Source organism: Arachis hypogaea, chromosome 9, assembly GCF_003086295.3.
Source record: "Arachis hypogaea cultivar Tifrunner chromosome 9, arahy.Tifrunner.gnm2.J5K5, whole genome shotgun sequence".
Classification (NCBI taxonomy): Eukaryota; Viridiplantae; Streptophyta; class Magnoliopsida; order Fabales; family Fabaceae; genus Arachis; species Arachis hypogaea.
This window is the reverse complement of record NC_092044.1, coordinates 31,890,366-31,906,810: the sequence shown is the minus strand read 5'-3', so window position 1 is coordinate 31,906,810 and position 16,445 is coordinate 31,890,366. Positions and strand designations below refer to the sequence as shown.

General features: G+C 29.7%; 1 protein-coding gene across 1 annotated transcript; it reads left to right on the top strand.

Annotated features, from left to right (window-relative positions):
• Positions 1–9,305: 9,305 nt before the first annotated feature.
• Positions 9,306–16,217, top strand: LOC112710822 (zinc finger protein GAI-ASSOCIATED FACTOR 1). Its single transcript, XM_025763239.3, has 3 exons — positions 9,306–9,875; positions 11,701–12,097; positions 14,815–16,217. Exons 1-3 carry the CDS (start codon positions 9,629–9,631, stop codon positions 15,809–15,811), a joined length of 1,641 nt encoding a protein of 546 aa, XP_025619024.1. The 5' UTR covers positions 9,306–9,628; the 3' UTR covers positions 15,812–16,217.
• Positions 16,218–16,445: the final 228 nt, after the last annotated feature.

Sequence of the window (16,445 nt, the reverse complement as noted above, 5' to 3'; positions counted from 1 at the left end):
AGATTAGATCTTCTATTGGAATTACAGATCTCAAGAAATCGAAATCGGAAGTTCGGAGGTTCCATAGTTTCTCAGCTTTCCTTTCTCTCTTGGTTCTTCTTTTTTCTTTCCTTTCTCTATCCAAGAGTGATTCGGTCAAGAGGAAGAGAGAATGTGTTTTGTCTAACACCCTAATATTCAAATCCTTATGCTTGAGTCATAAGTCAATGATAATAAGGTGGTACGACTCTCAAGGGAGATTTTTAATACATAATTATAAGTAAAATTGAAAGGAGTATTAATCGAGAAGCCTGAAAAGAGTAAAAATAAAATCACGAAGTCGTAGCGCTCACGTATCAACAAAAAGAAGGTAAAGCGTGAACTGAGACGATATAAGGATAATTTCATCGAGAAGAAAAAGATAAAATAAAATATAGATATATGACATAAATAATTAGCCACTAGTCGCGACTCACGAAGTTTAGGCTTACTAGGGTATAGTATAAAAGCAGTTTGATAACCATATCTCCTAATCTCTCCCAAACGATACACAAGGGCCTCTATAGGCAAGTTTTCAAAAGGATTAAATACATAGCATGAGTTCTTTAAAAACAAAAGTGGAGAGAATCTAAGCAAAAGTAAATATGAGATCTTAGAGGTCTTCGCCGTCTTTCAGACAAACCACAGCTCACTACTGAGTACCTGGACCTGCATCTGAAAAACAAGAGATTATACAGAATGAGAACCCCTGACCCATGGATTCCCAATACGATAAAAGTGCCAAATAAATACAATTCATTGTAATAAAAACTCACTAAGCATCCTAAACTTTCTTTCACCAAATATTCATCCTATGTTCTTGCTAACCCATAAATAGGCAACTGTCATAAGGGAATGCTAAATCTAATTCATCTTCCTCATGCTTCCCAACTTTCTAACTCTCCAAAGAATCAAAATTAGAATCATAAACAAAACCATCACCAGCTATTCTATCTCAGAAATTCTATATCAATACCTCATGTCCTCACTTGGAGCAAGTGAAATCACTTCACTGTGTCTATCCAGGGAGCTCAAATTATCTCATTTTCTACTTGGAGCAGTGAAATTACTTCACTACGTTTACCCAGAGAACTCGAATTACCTCATTCAATAATCATCATTTTAAATTAATCATATCATTACTCTATCTCAACAAAAACAGTCCTCGGCGCCAATCAACACCAGCATGAGGGACCTCTCAGTTGTACAAACACAAGCAATATAGACAAGTAATATACAATTAAAGTACAAGTAAAGCAAGTAGCATTTAATCAGGTAGCACAACATATATGTACAATTTGGCAATCCAAAACAAATAGGCAAACCCAAACAAGTCAAAAATATGCAAATGATGAATGCCTGCCCTATGGCTGATGATATCATCTGTCGGTTACATAGCCAACCCGACATGTCCTGGTAGCTAACTACTGGACAGTCCCTACGAGCGCGCATCCCCAAGCTCAAAATCATAACCAATCAAAATAAAATATCTATAGGGGAGAGCTTATCCGGAAAGGTCTAAGTGTCCGGCCACATCTTACGACGCAGGGTCAACTGAATCTCAGATCTCAACTTGGAGCAAGTGGAGCCAACCCACCGCATCTACCCAAGGAAATCCGGGACTCAGATAGTTTCAATCTCAAATCATACTCGTCTGGGAGCAAGTAGGGGCTAATCGCTGCATCTACCCCAGGAGTCTCAAAACCAAACCCGGAGCAAGTAGAATCACTCCACTACATCTACCCAGGCAGGTATGTCTCACCTCATCCCGGAGCAAGCGGAATCACTCCACTGCATCTACCCAGGAAGGTATATCTGAATATTCAGTATCGGTTCCATAATCATTATCACTCTCATCATTAATCTCGTCTCAAAGTCATATTCATTTTCAAAGCTAACTCATTCATTATCAACCATCCATCATCACTATGGTATTACATTTACTTCATATATTCACATCTTCCATGCGTAAGTCAACCCTTACCAACCTTACTTCCCACCAAAATACCTCCTCTCCCTTAACTTCTTCTTGTTACTATGCATACTACAACGATTTAAGACTTAAAGGGTGGAAATGGAGGATTAGAGGTCTGAAATTCGGTTTTAAAACACAAAAACTCATTTTTTGCTGAAAACAGAGTCACGTGTGCGCGTCGCCTATGCGCACGAGTGGAAAGCGGAAAAAGGGAGTGACGCGTGAATGTCGTCCATGCGTACGCATAAAAATCAGAAAGGTGGAGTGACGCGTGCGTGTCAGTCACGCATACGCGTGGAGGTATTTTGTGCTCCGCGTACAAATCCGGAACAATACCATCATAACTCTCTAGTTTTTCTACCACGTAGCAGCATCAACACAGCGACACGTACGCATCAGCCACGCACACGCATGGGGGATAAATTATATGGATTACGCCTGCGTGTCAGCCATGCGTACGCGTGGGCGTACGTTTTCTTAAAAATTTTACTAAGTCTGAAAAAGCTACAAAATTTCATTTTCAAACCTCAAACTTCTACCATACGTAACTTCTTCTACGAAATTTCTTTTTCAGCCATTTCTGAACTGTTGGAAAGATCGTTGAATGAATTTTCATAAAAATTCAATTTTGAAGAATTCTTAACTCCGAGGTCCGAGTTACGGACCGCCGAAGTTGGTCAAAAATCAGTTTTTTACCCAAAAATAGAAATTACCAATTTTTTCAATGTTCACAAGCCAAATTCATTTCCACTCATCCAAATGACCACAACCTAACTACATTCACATAATTACACTCAACCAAAACCAAACCTACCTCATCTACACAATTCAATTCAATTTCGTCGCCTTCCACTCCTAAATTCCTAATTTCTTATTATTCCACATCTCTCTCATTTATTCACACACTCAATATTCAATATCCATTCAATCTCATATAACATCACACAATACACATATCACTTACTTTTCTTATCTCTTTTCGGCCTCCGGCCCAAATTCACAATTTAAATGCATATTCAATAAACTAATATTCATTATCCAATTCATCAAATTCTCAACACACCAAACATACAAATTCACACAATTTTCAACCCAATCATTAATTTATATTACATATCAACTATACATATTAGCACCAACCATTTACGCAATCCAAACTTAATCCTAGGGGCATCTAGCCTAGGAATTCTCATCACACCACACGGTACTTAAATGAAACTTAAACCGTACCTCTTGTAGCGAAACCAATTGAGCCTCTTCTTTGAAAGTCTCCACCAACCTTAACTCCAATCCTCACCAAAGCTCCACAAGCAAAATCAACCCTCCCAATTGTGTACCAAAATCAACCAATACTCTAACATAACCAATTTCACACTTACAATCAATCTAGGATTCATGAAAATGATAAATCACAAGAGTTGGAGGGTTTCTTACCTTAACCCACTATATTTTATGATGAATATCACAAATGACTCATACTAGAGCACTGCTAGATAACCAAAATCACAAGATTTCCTCAAAACCCAAACTAAATTCAAATTTAAAGAGAAAAACAAAAACTGGACAGAGGACAGTGGAGTAGTCACTACAAAATTTAGATAGAATTGTAGAGGATGAGAAGAGCGATGCGTGGCCACAAATGACTCGTCAATCGGAGTTCCAGATCAAAAGTTATGGTGATTTGAAGTTTGATGGAGTTAGGATTTCCTCTCTTCTTCCTCTCTTCTTCCTCTCTTCTCCATAGCTGCACATCTCTCTTATTTCTTAGGGTAAATGAGCTGAAATACTCTCTTTTTTGAAAGACCCGGCTCGGTCCCGATCACTTTAGGGGCTAATTTAGTGTGATTTCATTGGGTCTAAGGTCGGGTAAGGGTCTCAAAAATAGATCCGGTCATTATTTCGGGTCGGGTCCAGGCCATAGCTTGGGTAACCCGAAATCGGCCCGGTGGCCCAGTCACCATACACAATAAATATTTTGTATTATTAGTGATGGATGATGGCTATTATTATGTGGAATTTAAGTATTGTAAACCTTAATATTTTGTGTTATTAGTCATTATATATAAGACTATAAGTTAATGTTTTATATTTAAAATGCATCAGACTTTAGAGTAATGCATAATATTGTGTTATTTGTATTGATTTAAATATTTGATGTTATTAGGCAATATTAATATTGATTATGGTTATGCTTTAATTTTAGAGAAGAGTTGGTTCTTGTTATATTTTTCTAAGTGAATTTTACCATGTCAAATAATGGTTGGAGTCTTGGAAATTTAGATATTTTTACATGCTAACTTACAAGAAGGTATCAAGGTAATATAATGTTAACGGCCCGGTTTTCACCCGATTTTCACCCGGTATAGTTGTGGCCCGAAAGGGTATAGGTTTCATCGGGTCTAAGTCGGGTTTGGGTCTCAAAAATGGGCCCGGTACATATTTTGGGTTGGGTCTGGGCTACATCAAACCCGGTTTCACCCGACCCATGTACACCCCTATGTTGGGTCTTGGGTCTGGTTCATTTGATTTAGTCCGTTGTCCCAATTTTGGGCCAAAACCTTTAAGATTAGAGTTTTAAATCGTATTTTAAATATCCCAAATTATAATTTCTCATTTTCTAACCTTATTCACTTATAATTAATTTATTCTGCTTCAGTACCAGATAGATCTCAGTCGATATTGTCGGTCAAATTTTTAGTGCGCATTTTTACGCAAATAACTATGTTTTCCGACTTAGAAAAATCCAATGAATTAAAATATCATATTTAAATTTTCGAATTTCGATTACTAAATTTTTAAATCATATTCGCTCCTATTTAATTTATTATTTAATTAATTACGATTTGACCGAATTTTACATTTTGTGATAATCATAATTAGGTGTTTATATATATATAAAGAAAACGTGGCATGTTTTAAATATATGTATATACATGCATAAGTCCATTTTCTTTTCTTTTGTTCCTTAGAGGCTTCGGCAATAATAATAATAATAATAATAATAATAATAATAATAATAATAATAATAATAATAATAATAATAATTATAAAAATTAATTTAAACTTTGTCTATTAAAATAGTTTTTAATAAAAAATTTAAACTAATAGAATAAATCATAATTAAATTAAATTTTAATAATTATAAAATTTTATTTATTATTTTTATTAAAAATATTTTTTTTAAAAATAACTAATTATTTAATTTTTAAAAATTTGAGATGTTATATTCATCCTAACAGAAAAGACATAAATTAAAATAAATTAAATTTTCATAATTTATTCTACTTTATCACCAAATAGAATACAAGAATACTAAATTTTATATCTCTATCCTTTATATCTTATTTTCAATGTCTTATCTTGTCTTATTCTCATAAACAAGCGTAACCTTATGCTGCATTTGTTTGATGAGACACAGACACTAATACATAAATACGGTAGTATACGTCCATCGTTTGTTTGCTAAGATACAGATTTTTGAAGGACACAGTGACACACAAACATACATAAAATACATGTATTTGGTGTCCTTCAAAAAAGATGAGACACGAAGACATATTGATGAGACACAAATATTTACTCTTTTATCCTTAGTAATTTATTCTTGTCCTTATTCCATTAGTGATAATATAAAGGTAAAATTGATATTTAGTTTATATTGTGTGTCTTGTCCAATATCACCAAACACAATAAAAAATTTGTGTATTTTTATGTATATATCTCTTTGTGTATTTGTGTCTGTGTCAATGTATTTAAAATACAATAAACAAACGCAACCTTAAAGACTAGGTGACGGTGGAGTTGGATGCCCAATTTAAGTGTTGGGCTTGGAGATTGGCGTCCAACTTAGAGTTTGGACACTGAACTTGACCTCTTCAAGTCTGGTGTTAACCTTGTGTTTTCTTTTCTAAAAGTGTATTTATGTTTTTCTCTAAATTTTATCCCGATTTATTTAATTATATCCTAAAAATATAATCATTTTAAAACAACTCTAAACATATTAGTTATAAAATTTTTACTAAAAATATAAAAATTTTGATTTAAATTTAAAAAAATAAATAAAAAAAATTAAAAACTAAAAATGCCTAGGCTTCATATTCTATAGGAGTGAATAATTTGACATCGAAATTATTATATTTTACATCTTAAATACACCGAATTCTTATTAGGTGATAATATATATGAATTACAATAGAAAATGTTTTATTTTAACAGTTAAGCCTTCAGATTAGCGTGGTTGACCATTTTAACGAACTATATTTCAAAAATTTAAACTGTTGTATGAAGTAGAAATATATGGTTGATTTTATATGTAACAAGATATATGCCTATGTTAACACAAATTAGTAAAAACAAATTTAGTTTAGCTAATATATGTAATTTTTAATCTAATTGTGCTTATATATATTGCATATCATGGTAATTTATTTTTTATTAGTAAAATATTTAAAAACTTATAAAGCAATCTAATTTGTCCTCTATATAAACAAAAATACTACATAATTATTTATTCTATTATTTTTATGTAATTTAAAATGAAAATAATATTAATGTAATTTAATAATAAAAAATTGTTAATATAGTAAACTTATGTTTATTTAAAATAAAATCATTTCATATATTAGATTTTCCCGTACTTGTTTACGGACATTTCAATAATTTAAAACGTTTGCACAATTATTCAATTACTGAGTTATATATATATCTTCAACCTTTTTTTTTCTCTAAATAAAATATAACTTATTTTTAATTTTAATTATAAGAGGGGTTAATTACTAATTTGGTATTTGAAAGATTCAATCGTTAACAAAAATATTTTTAAAAGATGTTATTGACAAAATAATTTTTGGATAATTGTCAAAAAAATCAATAAATATTATATCTTTTGTAAGTAATAAAAAAAATTTATATTAACAAACGACTTATTTATTATATCTTAATTTTTATAGTAATGTTTGAATAAATATTTAAAATGTGATAAAAAAATTTAGAGTAAAATTTGATTTCTAAAATTTTTTTATTCTTCAAAAAAATATAGTCATACAGTATTTTTTAATTCACTTGATAAAAAATTATTAAATTTTAAAAATAAAAAATATTATTTTTTAATAATAATTTTAAAAATTAATATTAAATTTGATCTCTAAAATTATTTTATAGAATATACATTCAATATTTAATTTTTTTAATCGTATTTTTAAATATTTTAAAAATTTATTTATTATTAACACCTTTTAAATTTATTTTATCAGTGATGTAAATTTTGGATATTATTTTAATAATTTACTCTTACCATAAACATAGTAGAAAAAATAACCGCACGCCACAGTTGGGTATATTCGAAGCTGCATCAAATTACAGAAAAGCCCTACAATGGAATTCCAATATCATAATTACCCCTGGTTGTAACCTTTTGTAGGTCATCCGAGACACACGTGAATATAAGAATTTTTGTATTATTGTGGGGTCATTTTCGAGAATGATTCGATCAGAGTCCACCCGTGAAGAGGGTAAGGCTAAATTGGTAATAACATGTTCTAGGCGGCTGAGTCTAACTCATAGTGGCAACTTTGTTGTTTTTGTTAAAGGTGAGGGTGTTTTCGGAATAGTGTTATTCTCCTTAAAATATCCCCAGAAACAGACAAATTTTCCAACCAGAAGCCCTCGTCCTTTAGCAACTTCAAATAAATTGACCTTTTAAAAAATCACTTGAATTTAAATACCCTAATACCCAGTGTTTGTTATTTTTTATTTTTCCCGGAAAAATATGGAAAATACCATTATGTGAATAGGGATATTTGTAAATATTTTCCACCTTTCATGTTATACATGCATTAGGAGAATATATAATATTTGAACACAATATATATAGCATATATACAGGCATAATATGTATTGTTAAATAAGAAAATATAATATTGAAGAGTGTATATATATAGATTGAGATGAAAATATATAATTTATGGCTGATAAAAAGTTGTGTGTAAATAAAGAATAACAATTATTTATGATAGAAAATTTAAATGACAACGTTTGTTTCAATATAAAAAAATATTAACAAATTTTTTTTATGGTATACTTTAATCCAACAAATTAAAAATTAATTTGTCATAAATTAAAATTTTATTTAATAATTTATCATGGACTAATAATTTGTTGCATACAATAAAAAAAAATCAAACTCTCAACACAATTATTTAAACAAATTAATAAACCAATTGTTACTAGAGCAATCCAAATTAATTAAAATATCAATGAATTAAAAGTGCTCCTAATAATAAACACAAATATAACCTATGTAAAGGAGAATACAAATTAAAATGTTATATAATTAATTTACCAACATACATAAATTTAACAACCATCTATATAAATAGCCAATGAGTTATAATTCAAATGGCATAATCTTCTCATACTCATCTGCGAGGTCGCGAATTTAAATCTCCCTATCTTTGGTAAAAAAAAAATACAACCATGCATATAAATATATATAAAATCAACCACCAAACTATATATTATAAAATATGTAGCAAATTTGATTGTTCTGATAAATCAAATTTAATTAATCTAATAATTAATTATTTTATTAAAATTTATCTAAGATAATATACATACAAATAAATATATAATAACTAATGTTTTTATTCACAGAACATGCATTGTATCTTATTAAATTTAAAAAATTCTCTGAAAAATAACGGTAAAGGGCGTTTTCTTAATAAGTAGTGATAGGGAGTCAATGGTTTAAGTGTATAATATGTATAATGGACTAAATCTTTGGTCTATGAATAAAATGAACATTACTCATACTATCCAGAATAACCATCTGGATACAGGATAATAAACATCTCATGTCATAAAACCACTCATCCCAAAAACTTAAACTAATTTTGGGGTTCACCAAAGATCAAATTCTTGACTTTTTGGATCTAGAACTCTAATATCATATCATGAATCCACTTATCCCAAAAGTGTAACCTGACAGAACAATGTAACACTAATAAAGTAATGGTCATATCTCTAATATTTTCTAAACCTCAATTGTACACATAGTACGCTTAAGCCATTAGCTCCTTATACTTTCTCTTTCTTAATATATGAAATAGCGGGACACAAGGGCATATATATAAAATAATCAAAAGTATTATTTTTATATAAAAATTAACTATTAAAATTAATCATTAATATAATATATTTTTATATAAATATATGTCGGATTTAAATTATTTTTAATATATATTTTATGTTAATAAATAATTTTGATGTACACATGGTTGTAAAATAATATATATGGCTATAATCACCAGAAGTAGATCCTGATCAAAGAAGGATAATACATATATTTTTTTTTATATTAGAGTGCAAATCCATATAGCATATAGTTGTTGTATTCTTGTGCCAACCCTCTCTCCTCTCACCACACCATAAAAGGAGGAGAGTTTCCTGCTTTTTGTCTTCCTCTACTTCCCACAAATCCCTTCTTTTTCTCATGAAAATTCATAATTAACTACTTCTATAACACCTTAGCTTGAGAGAGAGAGAGAGAGAAAGAGAGAGAGAGAGAGAGAGATTAATTAGTGTTTAAGAAATTAAAAGGGAACAATTTGAGTAGATTCTTGGTTGTTGCCTCATCAAATGTCAAACATAACAAGTTGTGATAGTGGGAGCTTCTCAACAGAGAACACAGTTCCATTATTAGAAGATGCAGTGGTGAAACAACAATCTTCAGAGATTCTTGGTGGTAGGTTCCATCATAGTCCACATTCTCATACTTCAACAACAACAACCAATAATAACAATAATAATACCAATGCTTCCAACACAAATTCTCAACCTCCTCCTCCACCTCCTAAGAAGAAGAGGAACCTACCGGGAAATCCAGGTAAAATTATTATTTTCTTACAACATCAAGAAAAAGGGGGGAAGTTAAAACGGTTTTTAATTTTTTTTTGTTTTTTTACATTTTTATCTAATTTACAGTTTACTATTTTAAAACTTTAATTAACATTTTTTCTGCTTTATTATTTGTTTTGCAAAGATCAGTTCTTCTAGAATTTTAAACGGATATATAATCAAATTAAAATTGAACCATAATATATATAGATGAAGGTTGTTATTCATGGCATGCATAGATAACAAGAGCTCTGGCAATCCTTTCATTAATTTGCATATAGAAAGGATCAGTATATACATACTTCTTCACCCATGTCCTTAATTGGTTCCAAAAAATAAAATTAAGAATTATAATGTTGTATATTCGCTCTCATATTACAAAGTGAGCTTCATGAAAAAGTCCCATATTAAATTTCTGGACATAATGGAGTCTTAATTAATTTGAGTACATTTAACTAAAATATAAATCTATATGCTCCACAAAATTAATTAAAGAGGATTAGGCTTGATCTGATTCAATTCAATACAAAAACAAGGGATGTGTAATTAAGTTCCATATTTAATGTGTTAATTTTTTCTAAGAGCAATGCTAGGGGCAGCAATTTTTGTGATTGTTAGCCATTAACTAGCCATCAATGATAATTTGATGGTGTGAGATTGGTGTGAGATTTCATCCAATGGCTCACATTTCTCTGCTGGTTAAATGCTGGCCAAAATTCAACAAAACTGCTGGCCCTCTAGACTTTTCCTTTTTCTAATTATGATTAGTTACTAAATAAATGAAGCGGAGAGACAAGGATCTGGATGGTGATAAAAAATAAATGGTGAATTATTGGTTTCGTTATAAGTAGTAAGAAAGAAGAGAGGCTCAATTATTGGGTTGCAGTGGTTTACAATCATTGCCCTCCTTCACTGTTGACTTTGCTTGACTACTACTACGTCTACTAGCTACTTCTATCTCCCCCTTCCCCCCCCCCCTTTTTTTTTTTGTGTCAAAACTGTTTCAGGTAAAGGACCATATACTTTCGCATATGAGATACCTCATACTCCTCTTTTATTTATGTGCTTATGTAAACTTTTTTTTTCATTGTGTTTGTTGAAGAATGCGCCAAAATAATGCTGTTGGAAGATATATGGGGAGAGAGAGAGAAAGAGAGAGGTTTTGTAGTTTTTGATCTAATTTAAATGACACATCCAATTATCTCTTTGACTTATATACATTATATGGCTATACAAAAAATAAGTTATCTGTATAAAATATATATTAAAATATAAAATATGTATTAAAAATAAATTAAAAATATATTTTATATATAACATATAATAATTAATTTAATAACTATATTTTGTGTATACATAATATTTTGTATTTTTTTTTATTAGCTTGAATGGTTGTGTCTTCTCCCTATTTTTTAATAACTAGAGATTTGTATTAGAAAATTAGTATAATTTATACTACATCAAAATTCAAATGCAGATAATTCAGTAAAAATTATATATATAAAAACCCTTACATGCCATATTGGTTCCACTTGATGTTTTGTGAACAAACAATCCAATATTACATTTTCATCGTTAATTTCAATTTAACATACACGTGCACATACTATACATATGTTAGCTTTTTCAGGTTTTTTGTTGTCTTTTCCTCCAGCTACATATATATCAACTGAAATTAAATAATTAGAACAAGATTCTTATCTTCTTTAATTTGGGTGACATACAATAATTTCACATTAAAAATTAATGTTATAATTGGACATAAATATATACTTCGTATTTAACATTTGACACAATACACTTGTAAATTTCAGATCCCAGTGCTGAAGTGATAGCTCTATCACCAACAACACTAATGGCCACAAACCGCTTCATATGCGAAATATGCAACAAAGGGTTTCAAAGAGACCAGAACCTTCAACTTCATCGGCGAGGACACAACCTGCCGTGGAAGCTGAAGCAGCGAACGAGTGCGGAGGTGAGAAAGAGAGTATATGTGTGTCCTGAGTCCTCGTGTGTTCACCACAACCCCGCGAGAGCGTTGGGTGACCTCACGGGAATCAAGAAACACTTTTGTAGGAAGCATGGTGAGAAAAAGTGGAAATGTGATAAGTGCTCAAAGAAATATGCTGTTCAATCTGACTGGAAGGCACATTCCAAAATATGCGGTACAAGGGAGTACAAATGTGACTGTGGCACCATCTTTTCCAGGTTCATCAATATATATACTTATTTAAAATATATTTTTAAACAAATTATATTTATCATTATATTCTAAACAATTATCATATTAAGTGTATATTAAAAATTAATTATTTATATAAAATATATATTAAAATATAAAATTAATATGCATGTATTTAATTCATATATAGATATAAATATATAGTGATTGATTTGGTAGTTAATTTTGTTTTGTACATAATATTTTTAATTGTATATTAGTTATGTACATGAAAATTTTATGTGGCCACATTAAGCATTAAGTTGAATATTTTTCATAATTATTTATTAAATTCCATTTTAACTTTAAAATAAACATATAATTTTAAGTAGTATTACTCCATAATAATTATTATAGCATATGCACCACCTTATTGACATTTTATAACCAAGTATTTCTCTATTTATATATTAATTATCGGATGGAATGTGAATTTTTAATAGAAGTAGAGCCGTGTATTAAGTATTGGGTTAATATAGTATTTGTTAGATGACTAGGTTTATATTGAAGATTATAAAATTTCATTGGCATATTTTATACTCCATATCGTCATGGGGTTTGACTCGTGTTAATTTTTTTACTTAATTTCGTTACACTAGTTGCATCTTGCATGCAGTAGCAATCCTTTGAAGCGTGCTGTTTTGGATATCAGATATTCTTCTTGACCACACACGCACACCCTTGCTGAATTATTGTTATATATGTTTATTATATTTAATTCAATAAGCCTATATCATTTTTTATATTGCAACGATGTATATTTAAATATTAATATAAAATATATACTGAAAATAAAAGTTTTCAAAAGTAAATGTGAAAGTCTTTAATTGGTCTACAAGGACAAGTCATTATTCATATTCAACTTTATTTGTCTCCAGCTGGTTTCCTTGTCTAAGCCATTAAAATATTAGTATTGGTTTGTTATTTAACACAAAATTGTCCATAAATGGTCACATTGAAAAAATTATAGGCCATATATAAAAGAGTATATTCTATGTTTTCTAGAAAATAATGTATTTTTATGTTCAATGCTTCTCTTTCAATTTAATATCCATGAAGTAGTGAGCGTTTAGATATTGTCTCATAAAAATTAAAAAGAATGTCACATGTTATTAAATATTATTATTTTTAGTTAATATTTAATCAATAATAATTTATATTTATATATATTATATGTATAAAAAATATATAATTTATATTTATATTTATCTTTGTACAAGCAATTGTTATTTTTTATATCTTAGTTTAATTAATTTAAATTTTTTTATTAAATTAACTACATAATACATATTTATTGTCAATAATAATTTATATTTATATTTATAGATATTTTGTACACAAAAAATATTTAATTTGTATTTATATATATATCAAAATTTTGTACATATAAATCAATATAATTTGTATCCATATTTTTTAAAATTTATACTAATAAATTAATAAAATTTATTTATTAAAAATAATTTGATGTTTATGCTACTTAAACAATAACTAAAAATACTAAAAAATATTAGCTCTTAAAAATTTCTCATACATGAATGTTAATATTTGAACTTTTCTAGTTTTTTCACCAGAGGCTCTACACTTCTGTAAGAAAAAATATTAAGGCTAACCCTTTTAGCATTAAAAAATAAAAGTCATCTAGTATTGATTTACAAAAATAGTATTGAGCATGTAGAATTTTTATTATTAATCGAAACTCAAAAATATTATGCGTAAAAAAAATAATTATATATTTACATATAAATATATACATTGTTAAATTGATTTTTTATCGTAAAACTTAAAGATTAGCAAGAATAATTGTTTTTTACAAATATTTTTAGTTATTAGTCTAATTTTTTTGTTAACATCATTTTTTTAGTTTATACTTTTAAATATTGTTGATTAACTAAATTTTATTAGTTCTTTAAACATTTCTCAATTTTCTATGTTTATTTTGTATTTCACGTATATTTTATGTAAGGTAAAAATTTAAGTGTAATTAATTTTATATAAAGTTAATAGTTGAAAGTGATTAAATAATTTAATAAATTTGATTAAATTTTTACCTAAAGGACTCTTACCTATCACTCTCATATCAAATTAACTGCAACTTAGCTTTTATGTTTATATAAACATTTGCTTTATTAATTTATTTTTTGAGTCTCCACTTTTCTAATAGAAAAAGAGGTGCTGCCATAAAGACTCATAAAATGTCTTTTTATAGACACTTATGTGTCGTATTATTATTGGATTATTGGACATATTAATTAACTGGTTATTTTTGAATTTTTTAACAAACTAGAATAAAATTAATTTTTTATAACAATAACAATAAATTCAATTTTTATCAGAAACAGTCGAATTGATCAATTTACATAACTCACTAGATCATGGTTTATTTTAAAACAAAAATTATAGATATATTTGTCTTTTTATAAAAAAATTTAAGCATAATTTAATTTAGATTATGTAACTCGATCAGATCAAATCGAATTTAATAATTATAATGCAGACAATTAAAGTTATTATTGTTACTATAATAAACCGATTTTATTCTAATTTATTAAAAAATAAATTATTAACTGGTTTAATAAAAATGAGTATAATATTATCACATGTAAATATCTTAAAAAACTTTTTTTAGTATTTTTATAAAAATAATCTCCAATAGAAAAAGCAACCTAATTATTGAGATGTGTTATTTGTTGATATTGTGCAGAAGAGATAGCTTCATCACCCACAGAGCATTCTGCGACGCACTTGCAGAAGAGAACAACAACAAGAAGAACGAAGGATCATTATTCCCAAACATACCTTCAAATCTCCAATCCCAACCACAAATCCCAAACCTCCTTCTTCCCTCTCTACCAATCAACACCACCCCCACCACTCTTTCTTCATCCTCCTCACTCCCTCTTCACCACGACCTCATCATTCCAAATCCCTCCTTCAACAACATACCCTTCCCGAGAAACCCCAACACCACCACCACCACCACCACCACCACTACTTCACATCCTTCTCTTCAACTCACCTCAACCATCTTCGATGACAACGCCCTCCACTTAACTGCGTCGTCGTCATCACTGTCCTCGCCGCACATGTCAGCCACCGCGCTGCTTCAGAAAGCAGCGCAAATGGGTGCAACCGTCAGCAGCAGCAACAACAACAACAACATGGTAGTGGAGAATAGCAACAAGGGTGGCGGTTATGTAACCGCCACAACAAGTATGGCGCCGCCATCGTTTAGCGGAGTAGCTCCAATGCAACAGAATGTGAATAACAATAATAACAGTTTGTTCATGAACCAGTTCATGCAACAAGACATGGCTACTACTCCTCATCATTATGGTAATTTGATGTGTGGAATGAACGGTGTGGATATGTTCAACGCTATATTGGACCAAAGCAAGGCACTGTCCAAGATCATTGACCACAGTAACCACCACCGCGAAAGTGCGGTGGCGAAAAGGGAGTGTACTAAGGGTGGAAGTATCGGTGGTAATAGTGATGTGATGACGTTGGACTTGTTGGGAATTGGAGGAGGCGGCGGCGGTGGACATAATGGAAGTGGTGGTTTCTATGGCGGTGGTAATAATAATAATAACCAGCAACAAGGAGATAATAATGGTGCAGCAAGTGTAAGAGACGAGGTTTGGAATTGGTCAACGAAGAACGCAGGTTTTGAATCCTTCTCAGCAACAAGCAGCATTTGAATGAATGAATTCTTGTTATCGTGAAGTAGTATTTTTATACTTTACGATAGAGTGAAGTATATGATCATAAATCATTGAAAAAGTCACATGTGAAGAAGTATAAGATGTTACTTTTTCATTGGTTAAATCATAACACTTTATCATGAAGTAATACTGTTCTACTTTATATGAGTATCTATTGTCACGAAATAATTTAACTTCTTTTTTTTTTTTTTTCAATGGCTGGGTATAATTTTCTGCCAAGTTTGGTCGTTAATTATGTAATTTTTTCTTTAAAAATTTTAATTTAGCTATGTCCTCCTTTCGGCCATTCATTTATATTTTATTATTGTAATCTGGAAATTAAATTATGGAAGAAAACCGAAAGTGCCTTGGCAAAGAGCAAGGCACGTTAGAGTTGGGATAACAGTGTAGATCACTTCTTTGTGTTCAGATAATTATTACTGCTGTTAAAACGGTTATGGTAAAATGTTCTTGACTTTATTCAAGAATAAATAATGATGTATGAACTGATTGAGAAGAAAAGTAAGGTTTACTCCACATTTATTGGGTAATTTACTTATTTAAACTAGTTAAAGAGAGATATTATTAGAATGTTCTAAACTAAATGCACTATAATTTTATCCTCCCACTT